General features: G+C 42.9%; 2 protein-coding genes across 6 annotated transcripts in view; one reads left to right on the top strand and one right to left on the bottom strand.

Annotated features, from left to right (window-relative positions):
* Positions 1–8616, bottom strand: part of RPN2 (ribophorin II) — a 51861-nt gene extending 43245 nt beyond the window's left edge. For 2 of the 4 annotated variants that reach the window (XM_040247358.1, XM_040247356.1), the window contains exons 1-2: positions 8575–8616; positions 4503–4696 (exon numbers count right to left, since the gene is read on the bottom strand). In XM_040247358.1, coding sequence (XP_040103292.1) covers positions 4503–4696; positions 8575–8593 — 213 coding nt within the window. In that variant the 5' untranslated portion in view covers positions 8594–8616. Of the gene's footprint in view, positions 1–4502; positions 4697–8296 lie in introns of all 4 variants that reach the window. The other 2 variants (XM_040247359.1, XM_040247357.1) reach the window with 1 other exon arrangement.
* MROH8 (maestro heat like repeat family member 8) overlaps positions 8157–26686 on the top strand; it is a 56801-nt gene continuing 38271 nt past the window's right edge. For both annotated transcript variants that reach the window (XM_040247353.1, XM_040247354.1), the window contains exons 1-4: positions 8157–8443; positions 13017–13135; positions 15426–15571; positions 19540–19662. In XM_040247353.1, the coding sequence (XP_040103287.1) occupies positions 8157–8443; positions 13017–13135; positions 15426–15571; positions 19540–19662 (675 nt within the window). The remainder of the gene's footprint in view (positions 8444–13016; positions 13136–15425; positions 15572–19539; positions 19663–26686) is intronic.

Consider the following 26686-nt stretch of genomic DNA (forward strand, 5'->3'; position numbering starts at 1 on the left):
CAAATAATAGCTATCAGGAAGATATCTGAATTTCTGAATAAGTGCAGCTCTCATACAGCAGGGATTAGCAAATTTTCTACAAAGGGTCAGAGAATAAATAGGCTTTGGGGGCCAGATAATTCCCTTTAATAATTACTCAACTTTACTGTTAAAGTGCAACAGTAGCCATAAGCAATATATAAATGAAGGGTCTAGTTGTGTTTCAGTAAACTTTTATTTACAGAAACAGACTTCAAGCTGGATTTGACCCTAAGGGCCATTATTCAGATGATGGTTGGCAGACACAGGGCAATTTTCTTAACCTTTCTGAACTTGCGTTTTTTCCACTATTACAGGAAAATATTTCTGACCATATGGAATTAAGAACTGTGGAAAATTCTTAAAGAGATGGGAATACCAGACCACCTGACCTGCCTCTTGAGAAACCTGTATGCAGGTCAGGAAGCAACAGTTACAACTGGACATGGGACAACAGACTGGTTCCAAATAGGAAAAGGAGTACGTCAAGGCTGTATATTGTCACCCTGCTTATTTAACTTATATGCAGAGTACATCATGAGAAATGCTGGGCTGGAAGAAGCACAAACTGGAATCAAGATTACCAGCAGAAATATCAATAACCTCAGATATGCAGATGACACCACCCTTATGGCAGAAAGTAAAGAAGAACTAAAGAACCTCTTCATGAAAGTGAAAGAGGAGAGTGAAAAAGTTGGCTTAAAACTCAACATTCAGAAAACTAAGATCACGGCATCCGGTCCCATCACTTCATGGGAAATAGATGGGGAAACAGTGTAAACTGACAGACTTTATTTTTCTGGGCTCCAAAATCACTGCAGATGGTGACTACAGCCAAGAAATTAAAAGACACTTGCTCCATGGAAGAAAAGTTATGACCAACCTAGACAGCATATTAAAAAGCAGAGACATTACTTTGCCAACAAAGGTCCGTCTAGTCAAAGCTATGGTTTTTCCAGTAGTCATGTATGGATGTGAGAGTTGGGCTATGAAGAAAGCTGAGCACCGAAGAATAGATGCTTTTGAACTGTGTGTGATGTTGGAAAAGACTCTTGAGAGTCCCTGGACTGCAAGGAGATCCAACCAGTTCATCCTAAAGGAAATCAGTCCTGAATATTCATTGGAAGGACTGATGCTAGAGGTGAAACTCCAATACTCTGGCCACCTGATGGGAAGAACTGACTCATCTGAAAAGACCCTGACGCTAGGAAAGGTTGAAGGTGGGAGGAGAAAGGGACAACAGAGGATGAGATGGTAGGATGGCATCACTGACTTGATGGACATGAGTTTGAGTAAACTCCGGGAGTTGGTGATGGACAGGGAGGCCTGGTGTGCTGAAGTCCATGGGGTCACAAAGAGTTGGACACCACTGAGCGACTGAACTGAACTGAGAATTAAGAACACTCAAGATAATATGTCCAATATATCTGGTGTATATCAGATATTCAACAGATAGTAGCAATTACTAATTCTAGTCCCACCCAGGAAGGATAAACCGAGGACATCAGAAATTCTCAAAGACTACCAGTTCACAAAAACACACACATACAGAAACATTCTGGCCCACTGGCAAAAATGGAACATTTTGAGCATCAAAAAAAATAACAATTGCAATGGACTGCAAGACATCAACTGGGACTACCTATTCTGACCAGGACAGAATTAAAATATTAAACTGCCACATATAACTATAAAACTGAGCAAAAGGAGATGTTGAGACACCAGACAGCACAAGGCTGTGATCCTTGAAAAAAAGTAAAAAGTATGACAGTAGTACAAATGATGGGAGTTTGAAGAGAAATATTTTGTTATAAGGTCCTTTCCTTATTCATGATGTGGCAAAATAATTCAAAATATACTGTGATAAGTTAAGATGCATATTACAGGGACTTCCCTGGTGGTCTAGTGGTTGAGAATCCACCTGCCAATGCAGGAGACATGGGTTCAATCCCTGGTCCAGAATATTCCATATGCCACAGGACAACTAAGCCCAGGCCACAAATACTAAGCTTAGAACCCATGAGCTGCAGCTACTGAAACCCGTGCTCCCTAGAGCCTGTGCTCCCCAGCAAGAGAAGCCTCCACAATGAGAAGCCTGTCCACCACGGCTAGAGTAGCCCCTACACGCCACAGCTACAGAAAGCCCACAAGCAGCAACCAAGACCCAGCACAGCCAATTAAATAATACGTTTTCTAAAAAAAGATGTATATTACAATCTCTAGATCAACTGCTAAAAAACTAAGTAAGCATAAAGTCAATAAAAGAGATAAACTATTTTTAAAAAAAGATTCAAACTAAGAAAGGAAAGGAAGAGGAAAGGATGGATAGACAAATAGAAAATAACAAAATGGTAGACTTAAATCCATAGTTACAAAAAATATAAATGAACTAAATCCCCAACTAAGAGACTGAGATTGTCAGAATAGATTAAAAAACAAATCCCTGCTATATACTGTGTACAAGAGATAAACTAGTGTGACAACACCTGAATCTAACTTTACCATAACTAAAAATGAAACAACCAGGTATTATGCATCCACTAACAGGAGGTACACAGCGCTGCCTACAAATTGACCCTGAATATAAATAAGCCTCAAGAATTTTCTGTTTATAAGAATCCAAGAAGTAAGAAAATATGTTCCAAAACAACATGAGGATATAATCAATCAAAGGCAGAATGTGGAAAATTCTCCAGGACAAGTGTCCTGGCTTGTTCCATAAATAAAAAATGGGGGCGGAGGAAGACTGTTAAAGATGCAAAGGATGTGAGAGTCTGGGAGGATGCCAAGACAGGCCTTAGCAAAGGGAATGAGCAGCTAACTGGACACGTTACCACTCCCTAAAATGCACTGTCCTCTGAAGATTACATTGCCCTAATCTGTTGAACCCAGGCATAGCTACTGGACTTGCTTTAGGCAAAGAAATGAGAAAGAAAAAACAAGTGGCAAGTATCTCTTCTAAAGAGAAGTTGTAAAAGTCACACTTTCATCTCTATATCAGTCCAAAAAGAGACTACTCCATCAGGCTAAATCTTAGCCTGAAGAATATGAAGCAAAGCCCCAGCTGACCATTGATGGCTGTATTATAGTACAAGTGAAAAATAAACTTTAGTCATAAACCATTTAAACGTGGGGCCATTTCCATGCTAGTATAAGAAAGGCAGCATTCTAAAGATGTCATCGTCAGATTTCCATCCACTGATTATATATTTAAACACTAACCTAAGAATTGCTATGAAGGGATTTTTTAGGTGTAACTAAAGCCCCAAAACAGCAGACCGTAAAATTTAGAGATTTTCCAGGTAGGCCTGACCTAAAAGGTAAGCCTTTTAATTGCAGAGAGTTTTCTCCAACTGGTAGCAGAAGAGGAAGTCAGAGAGATTTGAAGAGCAAGAAAGACTCAACATGCCATGACTGACCTAAATGGGGACAGGGCAAGATGAGAAGAAAGGAGGTGGCCGTGAGGAGTGGACAGCCCCCCTTGGCTTGACAGCGAGAAAATGGGGACCTCAGACCTACGACCACAAGAAACTGGATTCTGCCAACAACCTGAAGAGCCTATGGTTAAGAGCCAAGCCTGGCCAACACCTTCAAAGGGACCTATGAGACATCAAGCAGAAAGCCCCGCCAAGCCTGTCTGGACTTCTGACCTACAGAACTCTCCATTCATAAATGGGTGTTGTTTTAAATCCCTAAGTTCACAGTAATTTGTTACACAACTATAGGAAACTGACACACAAAGCCCTAACTCCCTACCCCAGGCTGTCCATGTTGCTGTAATGAATAAAATGTAAAATCACAATTTAAGACTTTTCCTAAATCCAGGAAAGGTTTCAGTCATGATGCATTTTTCCTGATCAAAGACCCAAAAAATATATCAGAATTGCCTGATGCTGTAACTGTCAGTGTTTAATAAAAGTGAATCCCCCCCATCTTGAACTCCTTTAATATTTATTAGCCACACACACGGGGCACTTGACAAGTACAGCCTCACTGTAAGTGAAGTGAAATGAAACAGAAGTCACTCAGTCGTGTCCGACTCTTTGCCACCCCATGGACTGTTGCCCGTGAGACTCCTCTGCCCATGGGATTCTCCAGGCAAGAACACTGGAGTGGGTTGCCATTCCTTTCTCCAGGGGATCTTCCCCACCCAGAGATCAAACTGCGATCTCTAGCATGCTGGCAAATTCTTTACTGTCTGAGCTACCAGGAAAGCCCAGCCTCACTGTAAAAGTTTCAATAAAAGCTACAGAAAGTTCCTAAAGGATTTATGACTTGGTCTTCTTTATACTTTAGTAAAACAACCAGCATGGTACTAACATACATTAGTCATTCAAGGAAAAACAGAGGATATGTCAGATTGATATAAATATTTATGATATTGGCTTAGCCTTGGGTATTCTCAAATAAGCAAGAGTTAGGTCTGAAGTACACAAAAGGAAGACAGTGAAGGAATGAGGCCACCGAGGCAAAAGTGATCTCACCTTTACATCTGGCACCTGGGCGCCAAGGCTGCTGAGTCCCACAATGGAGTAGAAAGCAGACTCCAAACTTGTGAAAGGGCGGTCCAGCGAGGCTTTCAGTCTCTCCACATCATGCTTGGTGAGGTAGTGAGTGGGCGTCAAAGCCTGGGCACTGGCTATGATTGTCAGGGCCAACAGGAAGACAGTGCTTGAACCTTGGGGGGAAATAATTGTTAAATAAATACACTCCACACTATTCAAAGTTTTATACACAGTTCCAATGATGAGGCGCACCAAGGTCTGGGAACCAAGTCATGTGAGGAAGGGTGAGGAAATGGGAGGTTCCACCTGGGGAACCAGTGGGCACAGTCTTCAACTATGTGAATGACAGCCCTCCCAGCAGCTTCTGGGCATCTAAAGCAAGGAGCTCATCATGCCATTCCTGTCTCACATTACGTTTGTAGCTCCAGTGCCTCCTACGACAAATCCAAACCCGAGTCCTCACGTGGCCTTGCCTGTTTCCCAGTGGGATCTCCTCCCCAACTCTTTCATCTGTGGCTCTCTGCCCTCCTCTCTGTTCCTTTAACGAGTCTTTCCTATTCAGCTCTTTGGCATGTCTTCTCCTGCTTAATTTCAACTTTCAGATTTCAGGTCAAGTATCTCTTCCTTCAGAGAAGGCAATGGCAACCTACTCCAGTACTCTTGCCTGGAAAATCCCATGGATGGAGAAGCCTGGTAGGCTGCAGTCCATGGCGTCGCTAAGAAGTCCGATAGGACTGAGCGACTTCACTTTCACGCACTGGAGAAGGAAATGGCAACCCACTCCAGTGTTCTTGCCTGGAGAATCCCAGGGACGGCGGAGCCTGGTGGGCTGCCATCTCTGGGGTCGGACACGACTGAAGTGACTTAGCAGCAGCAGCATCTCTTCCTTAAGAAGCCCCCTAGCAGCCATCCTCTGGATGGGGTCCCAGTTCTATGGTGAAACAAAAGGTGTCCGGGGCCAGGTTTAAATCTCGGCTCTGTCACTTTTTAGCCAGGTGGCCGTGGCAGTTACAATGGGACCAGTCTGTGCCTCAGTTTCCTCAAGTGGGATAATACCAGTATCTACCTCAGGGTTGTTAGGATTACATGCATTAAGTTAGAATACGTATGTTAGTGGCATGTTAGTGGCACGTATATAAATGAGGGTTACACAAATGTTAGCTGCTCCTGCTCTTACATTTTTGTTGTTGTTTCTATATCCGCTCAAAGCAACTTGCAATTCTATGTAGTATTTTTTACAACTGAATTTAGTAATGTCTGATTCCTCTGCTAAACCATAAGCTCCACGAGGATAGACTGTTGCTTTTATTCATCCCAATATTTCCAAGCCTTGCACATGGTAGTACTGAATTAATATTTGCTGAATAAATGGGGCAAAAAAAAAATCAGTCCTTATCTATTATGCCCCAGGGGACAGAGGGAAATGCCAGGAGTCGAACATTTCTACTTTTCTTTGGAATAAAATCCTTTTAAATGGGCAGCTTCATGAACAGTCTGCCTTCCAAGTAACAGTAATCACAAGGTTAACATTTATAATTAATGCCCCTTTGCCTATATCGTCTACTTCAGTTTGAACTAGAACCCCTTAAGAAAGGTATTTTACAAATAAGAAAGACAACCAGAACAGCCTAGACACAGCCAATCTTGGACACATACCCAGGTCCATCTAAAGAGTTCTCACTCCACTATTTTTGGTAGAATGTTGATAAAGGGATGCCTACATTAGGGATATGAGTGTTTGTGCTACTTAAGCCCTTGTGTGTATTAAATAACCTAAAGAATGTGAAAGCGCTTTAAAAAAACTAGAAAGAGATCTGTAATGTGGATCATCATTCATCAAATGTTTCTGAATAACTACTATGTACCAAGAACTATTTTTGGTGTTAATGCAACATGAAATGGAACAAAACCCCCTAACTTCATGGAACTTACACTCTAGTGGGAAAAGACATGACACAAAATAACTAAGAAACATTATTCATCATCTTAGAAGGTGAAAAGTGCTGTGGAGAAAAATAAAGAACATAAGGGATATCTGGGAAGAGCTGTAACTTTAAACAAGGCAGCCTCTGAAGGCCTAACTAAGAAATAGAGATATTATGTATAAATCTGAGGGAAAAGAAGGAGCAAGTCATGAAGATATCTGGAGGGAAACTATCCCAAGAAGAAAACCAAGTACAAAGACTTTCTGCACTAGCCAGGACAACATGGCTGGAGAGGATTAAGCAAGGGGTGAGAAGTAGGACAAGGTAACAGACACAGCAAAGGTCAAACCCGGACGACCCTATGGGCACTCTGGCTTTTACTAAGCGAGAAAATTTTGAGCAGAGGAGTGATCTGACTTACATTTTAACAGGAACTTTGTGTTGAGAACAAACAATACTGTGCTGAGATTATAGAGGAGCAAGGACAGAAAAAGAGACACCAGTCAGGAGAGCACAGCCATACCTCAAGAAAAAAGATGGTGATGGTGGTCTAAACCAGGGGACCAACTGGTTGGAGTCTGGCTAGAACTCAATGAGAATTGCTGATACGTGTAAAGATGTAAAAGAGGGATCGAGATACTAATGCTGACCCAGTGCCTTGAATACATGCATGTACTCAGTGCATTAAGATCTAGTAACTGTGACTAGCATTTTCCCAGCTAGACTGCAGGTTCCTCTAACACAGCACTTGTGCCAGTATCCTGATCTTCCCACCTCATATCAACGATATTAACCATACATCTTTGGGGACTGTAATCTGAGCACTTAACACGTGCCTGGTATGCCCACACAATACTAAAGAACTCTGTGTGCATTTAGTCATTAAATCCTCACAATACCCAAGTCTGTGTACTTTACAGACCAAGAAACTGAGTCTCAGAAATAGTTACCTGCCCTAAGACAGGTTAACCAGTTGAGAATCAAACTGCAGGAACTCTATTATCTTCAACCTGTCAAATAATGGAGCAGTGAGCCCACAGATTTATTCATTGTTACCTTGGGCAAGTTACCTGTCTTCTCTGAGATTCCGTCTGTCAAGTGGAAATAATAAAACAGTACCCATTTCCCATGCTGCTGTGAGACTACACGAGGTTGCATCTTGCAGAGTCCTCTCAATACCTGGCAATATAGTTCAATTTACTGAGTGCTTACTGATTGCCGCGCACTGTTCTACACTATGCAGGGAGTTGGTCTCATTTAACTCCCATCGTAATTTACGCGACTAACCTATTTAACAGATGAGAAACTGAGGTGCAGAGGAGTTAAGTAACTTGCACAGGGTTACTTTACGAAAACGTGGCACACTGCAAGTCTGTACCCGGAGACATCTTCACTTCAGAACTCACGCTCGTAAGCTCTCAAAGAGGTGTGACTTTCTCACCCCTTTCACTGAACAGGAAACTATGGTCCAAAGAAGGACGATTTAGCCAAAAGCTCACTCTTAGGCCACCTGGCCCGGAAGCCCGCGCGAGTCAAATGAATGGGTGAAGCCAGACCGCGGGTTCTCCGCGGCTGCGGTCCCTGCCTGGGTCTCGGGGGGACCCGTAGCCCGCGCCGCACCCACCGCCACCCTCTCCTCCACTCGCCCGCAGTCCCAACCGCTGGCCAGCCCCCCGTCAGACGCCGGACCCCCAAAGAGCCCGAGCTCATGCCCCTGCCCCGCAGGGGAAGAGGACCTCTCCTGGCCGGCCCCCGAATGGCGAACACTAGCCTCCCGCGGGCGACGACCCACTCGCCAAAGCGTGTGGGCCGCGGGACCCCGTTGTCGAGCCCTGCGCAACGCCTCACCCGGCAGCGCCATTCCTCCGAGCAGGTCCCGCCAGGGCCCGAGCCGCAGGCGGACTTCCGCTCGGGAAGGTGGCTCCAAAAGGGCTCCAGAGGGGACGCCAGGGACTCGCGGCAGACCCCGTGTGCTGGGATGGGCTCCAGGCACAGGTCAGTCCCCGCCGTTCCGCTGCGCCGGGCGGCGCTCACCAGCTGCACAGTGCTGAGCGCGCAGTGCGCCACAGCCCTCGCGTACAGGTCCGCTTTCCCCCCCCCCGCGCCCCGGCCCACTTGGAACCGACCTCCTCGCAACGGTCCCATTCCGGAAGCCACCGGCAGGCGGTTGGACGAGGCGTCGGGGGGGCCCGAGACGGGGCCTCCTGTGATTGGCCGATCGTACTGTCACTCAGTCGTCTCTCTGCAACCCGGCCGATTTTAAAGGAATGGAAAGGGTCTGGTGGAAAAGGGCCCGCAACATTTGAGCGGTTTGCGGGTGGTTTTTTTTTGTTAATAAGAAAATTATGACAGCTTTCCCTGAAGATTGTTTCGGTTGTTAGTGACTGACTTATAAGTGACTTTTTACCTGATCTGCATACGATTGTGTGAGGAGAATATAAGTCCCAGTGGAAGTGACTCATCTAAGATTTTATTAATTAGGTAATTCAGATTATGGAGCGTTTACGGGATAGCCAGACAAGGTACTAAACGCTCCATGTACTTTGTTTCATTCACTGCTCATCCCCAGTCTGTGAGATATGTACTATTAATATTTCCATTTTATAGAGAAGAATATTTAAAAATGTGAACCGGGACAGTCTGACTATAATCTGCTTTTAACTGTTACGAACACAAAGTATTCACAATGCGATGTAACTTTTACAATCATTAGTGTCCTGGATATTACCGTCTATTACTGTCCCAAACAAGGAAGAGTCAGTTCTTTCTCTGTTTGGTAGTGTGCTATTGTATGGTATACTAGCCATTAAATATGTGGATAGTTTAATTTGAATTTAATTAAAATTAAAAATTAAATTTATCATTTGTATTAACCATATTTCAAACATTCAGTGGCCCCACGAGGCTGGTGGAGATGATACTGAACTGCGCACAATTATAGAGCATATAGAACATTTCCGTGGTCACAGAATATTCTATTGGACAGCACTGATCTAGAATATATAAAGAACTCCTCCAACTCAGTACAAAGACAACCAGTGGTGTGCTGAAGCCTCATACCAGCTTGTGAGAGTCAACCGTTAAATTTCTCGGGAATTTTGATAAACCGCAAAGTCCTACTGGGATCCTGGCAATTGGATCTCTGGTGCCTTTTTTTAAATGGCCAAATTTGAAATAGTCAAATTGTCTAGTCCAAGCTATGGTTTTTCCAGTAGTCATGTCTGAATGTGAGAGGTCGGACTATAAAGAAAGCTGAGTGCTGAAGAATTGATGTTTTTGAACTATGGTGTTGGAGAAGACTGTTGAGAGTCCCTTGGACTGACTGCAAGAAGATCAAACCAGTCAATCCTAAAGGGAATCAGTCCTGAATATTCATTGAAAGGACTGATGCTGAAACTGAAACTCCAGTACTTTCGCCACCTGCTGCCAAGAACTGATTCATTGGAAAAGACCCTGATGCTGGGAAGGATTGAAGACAGGAGGAGAAGGGGACAGCAGAGGATGAGATGGTTAGATGGCCTCACTGACTCGATGGACATGAGTTTGAGCAAGCTCCAGGAGTTAGTGATGGACAGGGAAGCCTGGTGTGCTGCAGTCCATGGGGTTGCAAAGAGTAGGACTCAACTGAGCGACTGAACTGAACTGAAAAGTCCTACTGTATAGCACAGGGAACTGTATTCAGTATCCTACAGTAAACTAATGGAAAAGAATATATATGTATTTTCTGTATATATCTATATATTCTCTCACGTTGGTGTACACCAGAAACTGACACAGCATTGTAAATCAACTATGTGTGCATACATGCTCAGTCGCTTCAGTCATGTCCAACTCTTTGTGACCCCATTGACTGTAGTTCTCCAGGCTCTTCTGTCCATGGGACTCTCAGGGTAGAATACTGGAGTGGGTTGCCATGCCCTCCTCCAGGGGATCTTCCTGACCCAGGGATGGAACCTGAGGTTCTTATGCCTCCTGCATTGTTAAGATGGGTTCTTTAGTACTAGTGCCACCTGGGAAGCCCATAAATCAGCTATGCTGCTGCTGCTGCTAAGTTGCTTCAGTCGTGTCTGACTCTGTGCGACCCCATAGACAGGAGCCCACCAGGCTCCTCCGTCCCTGGGATTCTCCAGGCAAGAATACTGGAGTGGGTTGCCATTTCCTTCTCCAATGCATGAAACTGAAAAGTGAAAGTGAAGTCGTTCAGTTGAGTCCAACTCTTCGTGGCCCCATGGACTGCAGCCTACCAGGCTCCTCCGCCCATGGGATTTTCCAGGCAAGAGTACTGGAGTGGGTTGCTGTTGCCTTCTCCCTAAATCAACTATACCTAAGTAAAAAGTATATAAGTGAAAGGAATTTTGCAAATTGGTTGTTAAATACAGCTATTAGAAGAATTAAATTTTGTATACTTGAAATAAAGTATATTAAAAACAAAATTCATCATTTCCTAATTATTTTCCTTTATTTTACCATTGTCTGTGTTTTTGTGGTAGCTTGTATCTACTGTATATGAATGGAGGAAATATTATATCATGCTGTGCTACTACACATCTCTTCCCAGTAACATTGGTAGCTTGATTTGGCTGCAAATGGAATATTTATACCATAGAGTCAGCAAATGCTACAAACCAGGGCTTGACTTATTGCTTTGTTATTGTGTAAATTTAATGTTGGAAATATGTTAATCAAGATTAAACTTAAAAATATATTGCATCTGTAAATTTTACATTATAAATAGCACAGAAACTTGAAAATATTTGTGTTTTAAAATTATTATCTAATTCAGAAAATAAGTTACTTTTAAAGTTTCAGTTACATGTTTATTGTTGTTTTTCAGTCCCTAAGTCATGTCCCACTCTTTTCGACCCCATGGACTGCAGCACGCGCTAGACTCCCCTGTCCTCTATTATCTCCTGGAGTTTGCTTAAATTCATTTCCATTGAGTCAGTGATGCTATCTAACCATCTCACCCTCTTCCGCCTCCTGTTCCTTTTACCTTCAGTCTTTCCCAGCATCAGGGTCTTTTCCAGTGAGTTAGTTCTTTGCATCAGGTGGCCAAAGTATTGGAGCTTCAGCTTCAGCATGGGTCCTTCCAATGATCAAGACATTTTGGTAGAAGGATAATGATGATAAACAATATCATTAATAAGTGAATGATAGATGGTACTGTGTGATAAGAAGAACGGAAAAGTAGGAAAGGGTAAAGGGGGCTGAGAGAGGGGCAGCATTCTGCCTCAGTCTCTTTTATCAGTGGAGTAGTATCTTTTACCTAGCCATTCACTTCTCATGAGACTGCCAATATGTTAGATACTGAGGATGAAACCACAGAAATATGTTTCAGGGGCTCCAAAGAGCCCCAGTTCTTTATGTCTCAACACAGAAAGAATTGACTGAGAGGCAATGTTATTTTAAGAAGTGATTTATTAGAATAGGATGCTTGTGAGGTTTACAAGCAGATGGGCAGGAGGGCGCAGGGCTCAGAACATACTGCCCTACAGTTTTATACTCAAAGGAAATGTGGGGAGGGGGAGAAGACCACCTTCTCCCTCATTCTTTAGTGGACATCAGGCTTCCATCGTCAGCTCCTCCTCTGTATCAGGTGGGGGAGTTTTCTCATCTCTACGTGTTCAAACTGAGACTGTCATGGTACAGTGAAAATGAGCAAAAAGATGGTTTAACGAACCCCATAAATGGTAAATCAGCTCAGGTTTCAGTATAATGTCACCTTATCCCTTTTTTAGTGTGTGCAGAGGAGCATGAAATAGGAATCATTAACTTACTGACCTCATTGGACAGGATGTGGGTCTCATTCCACTATTGTTTTATTGTGCATGGGTATACCTCATGCTTCTATTGCACAGGTTTCTGGTGGTGTGTTTTTTTTGTTTTTTTGTTTTTGGCTGTGCTGCATCTTCGCCGCAGGGTGTGAACTTTCTTTAGTTGCTATGCATGGGGCTCCTCGTGCTGTGTTGCAAGGGCTTTTCTAGTTGCAACACACGTGCATAGTTGCCCCGCAGCATGCAGGAACTTAGTTCCCAGACCAGGGATGGAACCTGCATTCCCTGCATTAGAAGGTGGATTCTTAACCACTGGACCACCAGGAAAGTTCCCTGCTGCACAGTTTTGTTGCTCAGCTTTGTTCTTGGTTTTGTCGTAAGTAAACCTGCTTTCTTGAGTGACTGTTAACTTAGGGGTCTCCCATACTTTTTCCATTACTTATGATTCCTTAGTGGGATTACCTATTTAATCACTTACTTTGTCCCTTTACTCTGTCCATATCAAATATACAACTGTGACCAGGTCAACAAGATTTCTTCCCTCATGGAGTTTATAGTCTGATGGGAGATGGTTAGTAAACAAACACACATGAACTTGATAATTGTAGGTAATAATTAAATACTATGCAAGAAATGAACAAATAAGTATGAGACGGGATAGGGAGAAGCTACTTAATCTAGATTGGTGATCAATAAATGCCTCTCTGAGAAGGGGACATTTAAACTTTAATTTGAGTGATGAGACAGAAGCTGTGCTGAAAAACTAATTTTCCCAATCCCCTCTTCATTCCTAGGATCTGTAGTCGAGAAGTAGTGATGCCTTGTGCTTCTGACAGTGATTCAGGAAGTGTGGATTTGCAGCTGGGCAACTTAGAGGATATTAAAAAGCAACCAAGTAGCCTTGAACTTACAGGTGAAATGGGGCAAAGATGAAAGAGTGGGGCTGGGAACAGGGAATCTCTTGTCAAGTGACGTTTCAGGATGACCAGCTGCCAACTAGATTTTGACAGTGAGTTTGGTCCCTGACTTTAAGACCTTGGAATGTGATTGGTAAAATGAGATGATACATTATTCTAGGTATATAGAAATCTAAACTTGGTCCTGAAACAGATCATCCTAAAGGCTTGTACAGAGTCTAAGTGCTAGAAGGATTCTGAGAAGGGAGAGGTAGATGGGGATGGTTGCTGGATTGGGTTACAGCATAACTATCTTTCATTTATTCTACAAACATTTATTGAGGACCAGTTGCTGGGCATACAACAATGAACAGGGCCAATGTGACCCCTGCCCTCATAGGATTTACATTATAGTGCTTTTTGAAAATGACCCCCCAAAAGTAAACAGACAACAAGCAAGTTGTAGTAAGCACTATGAAAAAGTCGAACAGCTACAGTGTGTTTGAGGAACTACATTCATTCATTTGTACATTCATTCAACAAATATTTATTGAAGCCCTATTGTTCTCTCAACACTGATCTAGCTATAGAACAGTGTACTTATAAACAAATGATTGGAGCTCAGTATAATGTGTGTGATTAAGGGTTGGGGAGGAAGTAATGAGCAGACAGAGAAAGGTTTATTAGTAGCTCAGAGGATACTTAGCCAAAATGGGCAAAGAGGGGATTTGGGAAAGGGATCCTGGAGTCGAGCTCTGATGGATGAATAGGGGTTAGCTAGGCAAAGAGAGGAAGGGAAGGTGGGGAGAGGAAGAAGAAACAGGCAGGCAGAAGGAAAGCCTGTGCAAAGATAACAGGTGAACAGGAACATAGGCTTCCATTGGACGACAGACACGTGGCAGGAAGTGGGAGAAATGTACAGAAGACAGTAGTCAGGAAACCACTAAGTGAACAAAAGTAGAGAAACCCTCAGCTGATAGGTGTGTTAGGGAGGAAATAGGAAGGCTGTTTGCCCAATAGGAATAAGGAATTTGGTATCAGAAATGGAGGAAGCAAGAATATAAAACGACCTGAATCTAGGAAGGCCCGAAGGAAAACGCTATATTCCTCACTGGCAATAAAATTATTGTATTTCCTCAATTATAAGATACATATTGTCACACTGTATCATTTCTAATCATGATATATTTATTTTATAATCACTGTAATTGGTATCATAGTGTTCCTTTTTTCCTGAAAAGTTTATTAAACAGAATTGGTGTATTTTATAATCTTAAAAACTACATAAAGAGGAAAATGATGCCAGCAGAATCCTTGTCACTTGATAAAGAAGGTTGTTATCATCCCCATTTTGGAAATGTAGAAACAGGCCCAGAGAAACTAAGGTTGCGTAAAGTCAGAAAGCTAGAAAGAGGCAGAACCGGGATGTGAGCCTAGGCAGACTCTGGAGCCTGTGCTCTTAAAGTATTAGGTTGGCCTAAAAGTTCATTCAGATGTTTCTATAAGATGGTATGGAAAAACCCAAACTAACTTTTTGGCCAACCCACTATATCTCAGGTCAAGGAGGAGACACCTCAAGCACTTACTTACTCAGCTACCTGCTCCATTTGGAAAGAGATCATCAGCACAAGAGGCCACTCTATTTTAATCTCTAGTCACTGCAGGGTCAAAGACTTTTGGATTTACAGAAGAATATCTGCCATTGAAGTGCTTACTGTGGGCCACATACTGGGAAAGTCTTCTGTATGTACTACCTCACTCAGTCCCCAACAATAACCCTGTTTTATTGGTGAGGAATCTAAGCTTCTAAGAGACAGACTAATTTAATGAATGTCATATAGCTAGTAAGTGGTAGAGCCAGGATTCAAACTAGTCTCAGACTGAGAAAAATCCATGCTCTCATATCCCTCCTGCCTCATCCCAACCTTAAAGGGGTTTGTAGTTTAGGAGGCCCTTGGAGAACACTGGAGGCCGTTGGCCCTTGGAAGCCTTGGAGAAGGAAATGGCAACCCACTCTAGTACTCTTGCCTGGAGAATCCCATGGACGGAGGAGCCTGTTAGGCTACAGTCCATGGGGTCACAGAGTCGGACACGACTGAGCGACTTCACTCACTCACTGGAGAACACTGGATTTGTAATTGAGAAAACTGATACTCAGGAGGGGAAGAGACTTGTCCCGGGTTGCAGAGGAAATAGGAAGGGTGAGAACAGGACCTATCTATCTTGATATCCAGGGGTTCTCCCCACTAAACTGTATGACTTCACACAGTACAGAGGCAACATCCAATGTCTTTCTTTCCGTGTTAGACTCAGACATCTCAGAAATCCCCGGACTCCCCAGGGAATCCCTCACAGACACCTCCAGACAGCTGACCCACCAAGGCCCTCTCGGTGAAGTCGTTGTTGAGCAGCTGATCCAATCCATCCAGAAGGTTTTTGATGGTGAACTAAAGGTATGCACAAGCAATCTTCCAAGTCATTCCAATTATTCATCTACCAAATATCTTAAATTTTTTTATATAGAACATTTATACTATAGGCTATAAAATTGATTTATATGTATACTGTCAACTGAAAAAAAAAGCATAACCTGCAAATGAAGAGTTCGGCTTTTTCAGAAGTGTTACTAAGGACAAAGGGCTTCCCTGGTGGCTCAGAGTCTGCCTGCAATGTGAGAGACCCAGGTTAGATCCCTGGGTTGGGAAGATGCCCTAGAGAAGAGAATGGCAACCCACTCTAGTATTCTTACCTGGAGAATTCCATGGACAAAGGAGCCTGGCAGGCTACAGTCTCTGGGCTCACAAAGAGTCAGATAGGACTGAGCGGCTAACGCTAAGGACTGTAATGACAGTCTTTCAGATAGCTCTGAGGGACTGTTGGTAAGGGAGGAGTCAGGATAAAAAGGAGTTTTTGACGGGGGAAAAAAACTGTGTAGTGAAAGCACCAAAAGATGGACTGCTAATCACAAAAGCAGACATTTCAGATTAATCATTTTAGTGCGTGTGAGAAGGTACGGAGCATCTCCAGTGGCTGATGGCTTGACGGGCGCAGCACCGTTTGTTCAGTGAAATGACAGGTGCAATTCTTTATCCACAATACTTTTATATTTGTGTTTTGTATTTATAATAAATATATTTACATATTCTTCTAAATTATTTTTATGTTTATAATCATGTTTATAAAAATTTTAAATTTCCTATAAAAATGAAAACTGTAATAAAAGGTACAGGTTAATCTTCCCTAATCCCCCAAAGATTTAAGTTATCCTAGTTTTTCTCCTAAGATAACGTCTGTTAACATTTTGGTGTATGTATTTTCAGACTTTTTCTTGTGCATACAAATGCATGTAATTATAGAAAAGCACACATCAGAGATAGTGGGAAAAAAAATTTCTTGGTCAATAACTATAAATCTGTATTATCCTACTTAATAATGCAGTATTCATTATTTAAGTGAAACATTCATTCATTCTGTGGGAGCATATAACAAAAGACTTTGTCTTGACCTGGGGGTAAAGGGAGGCATTCCTGAGGAAGTAACCTCTCAGCTCAAGTCTAAGGAATGAATAGGAGAAAGTAAGAGAAGTTAAAATTGGAGGGTTGATCTCTGAGTTGGGAGGATCCGCTGGAGGAGGACTTGGCAACTCACCCCAGAATCCTTGCCTGGAGAATCCCATGGGCAGAGGAGCGTGGCGAGCTACAGTCCATAGGGTTGCAGAGAGTCGGACACAACTGAAGTCACACCACACACGCACGCATGTTCCAGAAATAGGAAATGAAATATTTAACAGCTTTGTGGCAGAAAGGGTCAGAGAATGTCTGATGAACTCGGAGAAGCCTGGCACGTCTAAACCAGTGTCCAAGGTCTCTGCCGTTTGTCAGCAGACACTTGGGTCATTTCCATGTTCACATGTGCTCAGCTGTGTCTGACCCCTTTTGACCCCGTGGACTGCAGCCCACCAGGTTCCTCTGTCCATGAAGTTCTCCAGGCAAGAGTCCTGGGTGGGTGGCCATTTCCTATTCCAAGGGAGCTTTTCGGCCCATGGATTGAACTCATGTCTCTTGCATCTCCTCCATTGACAGGCAGGTTCTTTGCCACTGTGCCATCTATCTAACCGTGAATAATGCTGCAGTGAGTATGTGAGTACAGATACCTCTCTGAGATCCAGTTTTCATTTCCCTTGAATATATGTGCACAGATGTTTGGGGTTTGTGAACATTCAACAAGTTTTATATTTTCTCTATGGATAATGCCAGTAAAAAAAATTTTTTTTTAAGACTTAAAGGCAGAGTGTTGGTCTTCACTTTTGACTTGGACTTTTCTTTATACTTCATGTCAGTAGGGCTTTCTAAAGGATTTCTTTGTAATTAATAAAGAGCTTGGATTGCTGCAGTGAATTGAAAAAAAAAAAAAAAGCCCATTCCCTGCCCCGACCTAAATCCACAGCCAGTCAGGGTAATAGATGAGTAAGAAGGCAACTTTATCACAGTATCACAAATACCACGTTAGCAATATATACATGTAGTTTACGGATACACTTAGAAGGGTACTTGACTCAACTTCAGGAGAGAATGCATGATCTAAGTCTTAAAGCATATATAGGTTTCAGTCAGTAAACAAAAAGTGTAGACAATTGAGAAGGCAGAAAGGCTCAAAAGCAAGAAAGGTCAGCATGAAACTTAACTGGGCTAAAACTCAGTATTGCTACCAGACAAGGCGGAAGATGAAATGGCAGAGGTTAGTTGCAGTCACTTTGAGAAGGGCCTTGACTTTAATGGGTGCTGTTGAAAAGAGTATCAGTAAAGAGTGAGTTACCTGATCAAATTTGCATTTTATTTTATGAAACTGGTAATAGCTGGGTGAATAGATTCAGTTCAGTTCAGTTCAGTCGCTCAGTGGTGTCCAACTCTCTGCGACCCCATGAATTGCAGCGTGCCAGGCCTCCCTGTCCGTCACCAACTCCCGGAGTTCACCCAGACTCATGTGCATCAAGTCGGTGATGCCATCTAGCCATCTCATCCTCTGTCGTTCCTTTCTTCTCCTGCCCCCAATCCCTCCCAGCATCAGGGTCTTTTCCAATGAGTCAACTCTTTGCATGAGGTGGCCAAAGTACTGGAGTTTCAGCTTTAGCATCAGTTCTTCCAATGAACACCCAGGACTGATCTCCTTTAGGATGGACTGGTTGGGTCTCCTTGCAGTCCAGGGGACTCTCAAGAGTCTTTTCCAACACCACAGTTCAAACGCATCAATTCTTCGGCGCTCAGCTTTCTTCACAGTCCAACTCTCACATCCATACATGACCACTGGAAAAACCATAGCCTTGACTAGATGGACCTTTGTTGGCAAAGGAATGTCTCTGCTTTTCAATATGCTATCTAGGTTGGTCATAACTTTCCTTCCAAGGAGTAAGCATCTTTTAATTTCGTGGCTGCAGTCACTATCTGCAGTGATTTTGGAGCCCAAAAAAATAAAGTCTGACACTGTTTCCACTGTTTCCCCATCTATTTTAGAAGGGGACAAAACTGGAGCAGAGCAACCCAATGTAGGCTTGTTCTACTAATACAGGTGATAGAAAATCAGGCCATTGCTATATATTGCTACTATTGCCACTTGCTATCTAGAGGGCTTATACCAATTTATACCATCTACATGTAGGCGAGAAAAGACTGGAAGAAATTTTCTCATGACATGTAGAATTATTGGTGTCTTGCTCTCTTCTTAATACCTTATTTTTTCAAAGTTTGTATGATAGATATTGCTTTTATAATCAGAAAAGAAAACAATACAAAAGATTTTATTCTTCAAATCAGAACTTGTATTTTAATAGAAAACAGAGACTCAAAATAATGAATTTTTAATGACATCAGGAGAGCTGGATGTAACAGTATCAGAGGTCACCTTTAAGAAACAGTAAACAGGGAGGGCTTCCCTGGTGGCTCAGACAGTAAAGAATCTGCCTGCAATGTGGGAGACCTGGGTTCGATTCCTGGGTTGGGAAGATCCCCTGGAGGAGGGCATGGCAACCCACTCCAGTATTCTTGCCTAGAGAATCCCCATGGACAGAGGAACCTGGCAGTCTGTCCATGGGGTTGCAAAGAGTCAGACACGACTGAGCGACTAAGCACACAGCACACAGACTGGGAAGGTGGGTGGAGATGCAGATTAAAGGTGGATAGAGCCGGGAGTACTTAGTAAAGTCTAGCTGAGAGGGAAAATGAAGACCCAAACTCAGGCAGGGCCACTGGCCAAGGAATTTTATTCCTCTGTAACTTCTTTATTCCTTGTAATAAAATGCTAATCTTGGGTTGAATGAGATGTCAGTCGTTTAAAACATTCCAAGAAGCTTTTCAAAAGCCTTTGACAATTATCAAATGAGATTGTAATGTAGCATTGTGTTTTTATCATTTTCCCACAAACTCAGAGTCAACTTGAGAAGCTGACAGCCCTGAGATCTTTGTCTTCTCTCAGCCTAACTTTACCTTCTGATGAAACCACAGAATCGTTCATTCACAGCCACATAGCAGACATTGTGCATCTGCTAAGTGTAAGTATTATGGCCTGACCCCAGGTTATTGGGACCATGCAAATTCTGTGACAACAAAGTTTTTAGTGGCTTCATCTATGTTATCAGTTCCCTCAACTTCTTTTTCATATCAGTATTTCTGCATAGAGGAGAAATACCCAGGGTACTCCACTAAGAGAATCAGCCTTGAAAACCAATTAAAAGAGCAGCAGTAAGGGAAGGAACAGCATTTAAACAGGCAAGCAGTACTGAGGCAGATTCTATAATCAAATGTCTAGGTTCAGTGCCGCTTCTGCCTCTTTCTAGCTGTGTGACTTTGGGAAAGTACTGCACTTCTCCGTGCCTCAGTATTCTCTTCTATAAAATGAGAATAGCTGTATCTATTGGAGTGGCCAAAAATTTTGTTTGGATTTTTCCATACGATGTTATGAAGCTTTGAGCCAACCCAGTACTTTACATAGCTACTGAGAGCATTAAATAAATAAATGCCAGCCGCAGAACACAGTACCTAACACATATTTTGCATTTGAGACACATGATGGTATCCTTTTTATTGTTGTCCTGTTTGTATTTAACTCTAGCCACACTCTGCCTCTAACTCATTCATTCACTGCCTTGTTATGTACTTGACAGTTCCAGACAGTGCCCTAGGCATTGAGGCCACAAAGATATAATCTCTGTTCCTGCAGCCAATCAAGTGTCACCGAGACTATAACAAAAGTTTAAATAAGTCTAGTAAGGGCACAGAGGAGTAAGTGAGTGGTCTGTTCCATGTCAAAGAATCCAGATGCACTTAGACAAGCACTTAACTTTTTAAAAAAATTTTTTAATTGAAGGAAAATTGCTTTACAGAATTTTGTGGTTTTCTGTCATACATCAACAAGAATCAGCCATAGGTACACCTGTAGGTACACAGATTTGTAAGGCTGATTAGATTGATGATTAGTTTTCAGAACTGAAGGCTAACCTGCTAACGGGTTTGTTAAGTGGTAGGCGTGGTAAAGAATCCACCTTTCAGTGCAGGAGCCACAGGAGACATGGGTTCAATCCCTGGGTTGAGAATGTTCCCTGGAGAAGGAGATGGCAACCCACTCCAGTATTCTTGCTTGAGAAATCCCATGGACAGAGGATCTTGGCAGGCTACAGTCCATGGGGAACCAAAGGGCCAGACACAACTGAGTGAGTGAGGCCACAGGCACGCCAGACTATATCAAAGATCTTCTGTACCCAGAACACTGTGGTGCTTTGAAAAGAATACAAATTTCCTGGAAGGGTTATTCCTTGCCCTTCAAGAGTTTACAGTTTAGTTTGGAAGTGATACACCTCATAAGTAGGTTGAGAAAAATTCCAAGTAATAGATCAAGTAGAACAGAATGATATGATGCAGATTTAAGGGTGAGTGAACTTGTCTCTACTCCATGGAAAGAGAGTTATATGCAGCCATAGGACTCAGCCAAAATGGCATGATTCCACAGTCCCACCTCTACAAAAATTGGCAGCAGTGGGTTGACACATATTTCAACCAGTCAGCTCAGAAGATCCACAAGCAAAAGCATGCTGAATTTCCCCATGCTTTGCACCTGAATCTGTCCAGCCAGTAGCAAAATACCTACTGTCAGACATCAACCCAAGTTTGGGCTGGCAAGGGGTTCAGCCCCAAAGAGTTAAGGAGAGTCAGTGTCCACCAGAAAACTCCAGGGGTCAGTATATCATTGTTCCAGACCATGTGCAGGAGCTAAAAGAGTTCTGAGGAGAAAATCAGGGTCATTCTAAAGAAAGAAGTTTCATGGCTTTTCAGTATCCAAATAAAAAGAGCAAAGGAAGCTGAGAGCAGAACATGGAAAAGAAGGGGGACAAGAATCTGTTACAGTACTTCACCAGAGAAGATTTACAGATAAGCACATGAAAACATGCTCCATCACTATGATTAAGAAAAAGCAAATTAAAACCACAAGAGGGACTTCCCTGGTGGTCCAGAGGCTAAGATGCCACATTGCTAATGTAGGGTGCTTGGGTTCAATCCCTGTTCAGGGAACTAGATCCCACATGCTGCAACTGAGAGTCTACATGCCGCAACTAAGACCCAGCACAGCCAAATAAAGAAATAATACGTATTTTTTTAAAAAAAACAGAATGAGATTCAACTGTGCACCAACTAGACTGGCTAAAATAAAAAGAAAAGGATATCCAATGTTAGTGAGGAGGATTTGGCACAACTAAGACTCCCATGTACCCCACAGCCATTTTGGAAAACTGGCAGTTTCTTAGAAAGTTAATATATATACTTACCATAGTGATAGTGATAGTGAAGTCACTCAGTCGTGTCCGACTCTTTGTGACCCCGTGGACTGTAGCCCACCAGGCTCCTCAGTCCATGGGATTCTCCAGGCAAGAATACTGGAGTGGGTTGCCATTTCCTTTTCCAGGGGAATCTTCCCGACCCAGGGATCAAATCCAGGTCTCCCACATTGCAAGCAGATGCTTTAACCTCTGAGCCAATATGACCCAGCAATTCCATTCCTAGGTAAAATGAAGCATATGTCCATACAATGACTCGTATGCCAGTGTTTTATAGCAGCTCTGTTTGTAGAAACTAAACACTGGAAACAACCCAAAGACCCATCAACAGGTGAGTGGATCAACCAGTTTTGCTATATCCATACAATGGAATACTACTCAGCAATGAAAACGGATCAACTATTAATACATTGTACAACTTAGATGAATCTCAAAATAATTATACTAAGTGAAAGAAGCCAGATAGAAAGAGAATATACCCTGTGATTCCATGAAGTTCCAGAAAATTAAGACTTATCTATAGTGATATCACATCAGAACTTTCCTGGAGGTGGGAGTAGAGTGGGGACAGGTGGGAGGGAGAATTTACAAGGTAGCACAAGAGAACTTTTGGGAGTGATCCATATCCTGATTGTGGTTATGATTCCATGCATACATACCTATGTTCAAAATCATTAAACTATACACTTTAAATATTTACAGTTTATTTTATGTCGGTTACTTAAAAAAAGATGTAAACAATACGTGGGGAACTTTAATAGAAAAGAGAAGAACTACAGTGACAATCAGGATATAAAGTAATGACAAGATTTGAGTGAAATTAATCCAGATAGATCTCCTGATCTAATCTTAAAAGGAAGTGATAAATAGATTTGAAAGAAAGAACCAGTGAATAGGGGCTTTGAGGGGTAAATTAGGATCTGGCTATGCAAAGTAGTAATCCTGAGTTATGGCAGAATTATTCATAACCCTGGGGGCTTCTCTTCTTGTGGGATGCAGGCTAACTTGCCTCATAGGCATTTGGGATCTTAGTTCTTCAACCCATGTCCCCTGCATTGCAAGGTGGAGTCCTAACCACTGGATAACCAGAAACGTCCTCCTGTTGCAGAATTTTAATGTAGCTGGACTTGTCCGTAATTCCTCTTAAGTTTTCCTCTGGCAGCTTGAGACTCCACCCTAATTCTGCCTTGAGGTGCTCCACAAAACCCTACTACTATGCCATCTGGTAAAGAGTATACTCAACATTGAAGAAGCACTGTGTTACTTGGGCAGCAAGGTAAGAAATGGATGAGAGTGATGTTTTAGGAAGACTCTTCTATGATACGAATAATGCATGCTGAAGGAGTACGGAGGACAGGCAGTTCACGGTAGACTGAACTAATAAGAAAATAATCTGTCCTGTTGTCCAAGTGAGAGTTTGAGCTCCCTGAAGCAGAAGGATGAAGAGGGAAGGGACCTGTTTTAGAAATCAAAGGACACAGTTTCTAGTTCTAGATCTGTCAAGCACAACTTTTGTGATTTTAGACAAACCTCTTTGCTTCTCTGAACCTCTAGCTCCACTTGGAAAATGGAGATAGTAACACCTGTATGGCTTTGATTAAGACCTTCGAAACAAATGTCTCATTTTGTTAAGATTGGTTAAGATTCTTCTTGAGGCAAGCAACGAAGATCAACTCTGGCTCACATTAAAAACAAAGGGATGAGGATTTCCTTGGTGGTCCAGTGGCCTCCTCTACCCAATGCAAGGGGCCCAGGTTCAACCTGGTCAGAGAACTGGATCCCACATGCCACAGCTAAGAGTTCTCATGCCACAACAAAGACCTAGCACAGCCAAATAATTACATATAAAGTTAAAACCAACAAAGGATGCTGGAATATCTCACTTAGAGTCTAAGGAAGATGTTTACCTATCAAGCCTCCGAAAGAGCCCATTCCAGGACACCTCCAGGAGTCTCAAAGGCAGGGACTGTTCCACCATCACTATGACCCGAACCTCTAGCAGCTCCCAATCTGTCCGTGTCTGTCAGTCCTTAATTCCACATTCTGGAGGAGAGAGTCTGTTTGGCCCAAGCTGGGTCTCTTCTCCACTCCTGCATTAATCGGGCGTGTCAGGGGGCAGCATGGTATCATGAGGCCATGACTTCTGGGCATCCCTCCCTCCCTGTGAATTAGAGGCAGCTCTCAGAGAAAGGGTGAGTGCTGTGATTTGGATAGTCACCCCGAGATGTCCCTGCTACACAAGTACTTTACAATCAAAAAGCCTCTCAGCTTCTGACTCCACATAGTGGTTAGCAGAATTATGAATATATAATGAGCCATTCATACCTTACTGATTTAAAAAAAGAAAAGACATACTGGGTGAAGTAAGTTAGAGAAAGGCAAAAGATACAAATACATGGAATCTATAAAAGAATACAAATTAACTTATTTAAAAAACAGAAGTAGAATCACAGATACAGAAAACAAACTTATGGTATCAGAGGGTAAAAGGGAAGAGGGATAAATTGGAAAATTGGGGTTGACATAAATACACTATATAAAATAGATAACTATTAAGAACCTACTGAGGGAATTCTACTCAATACTCTGTAATGACCTGTATGGGAAAAGGAGTGGAGATATGTGTGTGTGTGTGTGTGTGTGTGTATAACTGATTCACTTTGCTGTACACCTGAAACTAACACAACACTATAAATCAACTATTCTGCAATTAAAAAAAAATTTTTTTTTAAGATTACTCTGACAGAAGTGGTCAGGTAGATTGAAATCAGAACTGCAGGCCTGGTGTTTTAGCTAAAAAGCACTGCCTTCATCCACGTGGGAGTGGCTACAGGAATATGTAGGAATATGGGTACAGGGATGGAGAGTCAGAATCTGTGCAAAGCAGGAAGGGGCTATCACTGTGATAGATTGGACATGGGAAGTAAATAGAGGAGAGAAACCACACATCATCTCTCTTACAAGCCTGGGAAAGGATGCCATCCTCAGTAATTGGAGGCAGAGGGGTCCTGTCCTTTGCATGGGAGAATGATGAGCTCACCTTTTAACACCCAAATGCCAGGTTGTCCCTGTGACTTTAGTGATGATGCTCTTGAGAGAAGTAGATCTGAGTGAGTAGAGGCCAACTGTCAGCCTGAAGGCCAAGTCTGATGCGTTGTCCCTTCCAGATTGTGAACCATACAAATAAGTAAGAAAGCTCCATGAGGAAATCAGAAAGAAGTAGTAGTCCATCTGCGAGATCTGACCAGAGTTGGAAAGTGAGACGAGAAAAGAGAAAGAGAAAACTCAGAGAAGGGCACAAAAGAGAGCCCAGGCATGTTTGTGGAGTGCTGCCTCCTGGGCACCGTCCTAAGTTCTCAATGAGATCTCTTGGGTGGCAGGCAAGAGAAACCTAAAAGGGGAGATCTATTCTTAGGATCACTGCATGTTCTCTATAATCCTGTAATAGGAAGAGCATCTTGCTCCAGAAAGGAAATAAAACCACACACACACACAAAATAATTTCCTCAGGCCCAGTGAGAACATTCCACCTCTTTTCCTCCTTTGTGTGCATTTCCATCTCCCTCCCTCTCCCTCCTCCTCCTCTTTCCTCTCCCCGCCTCCCACCTCTGTCCTGCCAAAATTTGCTCTTTTGGTTACCCCATCCATAGGGCAGTGCTCCCAAATTTTAAGTTTTCTCCTTTTCATAGACCAGCCAGCCAGAGATTGAGGCTCCTTGTCTCAGTTCAGCATTCCTAAGAGAGAGAATCTAGTGAGTTGACCTTGTGGTGTGTACTCCTAGACAGATGAGTTGTGGTTAGTGGAACAAAAGGACTTAGCAGAAACATGGCTGTGTGCGGACTTCCCTGGTGGTCCAGTGGCAAAGACTCTGTGCTCCCAATGCAAGGGACACAGTTCGATCTCTGGTCAGGGAACTAGATCCTATGTGTTGCAACTAAGGATCCTGCATGCTGCTACTAAAGATCTTGCGTGACACAATGAAGATCGAAAATCATGCTTGAGGCAGCTAAGACCTGGCACAGCCAAATACATACATATTAAAGAAACGTGGCTGTGGAACACCCACTGTTGATGGCCGAAGGCAGTTGCCAGAGAGGCTGGGTAGACGGTCCTGTAAGGAGGTCCCTACAACCATTTACATCTGTTCTTCAGCTCAACTCCCTGAGACAGAGCTCATCTTCTCCATCCGGATAAGGAAACTCAGGCACAGGAAAGTTCAATATGACACACAGGGTCACAGAGAGCGAGACAGTCAGAACCAGTGCTCAAACCCAGGTGTATCCAGCTCCAGAGCCTCTTTTTTTCCTACCACTCTGCAGATTTATTTAGTAATGCAAAGCTGCTTTCCCTCTGCCAGTTTGGAATCCGTGAATTTATTTGTTTTCCAGGACAAGCAACTTAGAATAAGATTAGGCACTAGAGAAGAAATGGCTGGTTTAGTAGCAAGAAGAGTTAGGAAGCCTAAACTGGAAATAATCACTAGTCATGAAAATAATGACTAACAGACACCATCTCACAGTTACTGAGGGCTACTGAGTATTATGGGCTGGTCCCAGTTGGCTCAGTGGGTAAAGAATCCACCTGCAACGCAGGAGATGTGGGTTTGATCCCAGGGTTGGGAAGAGAAGATCCCCTGGAGGAGGGCATGGCAACCCACTCCAGTATTCTTGCTTGGAAAATCCCATGGACAGAGATCCCTGACAGGCTACAGTCCGTAGGGTTGCAAAGAGTTGGACACGACTGAAGC

The sequence above is a fragment of the Oryx dammah genome, unplaced genomic scaffold (assembly GCF_014754425.2).
Source record: "Oryx dammah isolate SB20612 unplaced genomic scaffold, SCBI_Odam_1.1 HiC_scaffold_10, whole genome shotgun sequence".
Taxonomy (NCBI): Eukaryota; Metazoa; Chordata; class Mammalia; order Artiodactyla; family Bovidae; genus Oryx; species Oryx dammah.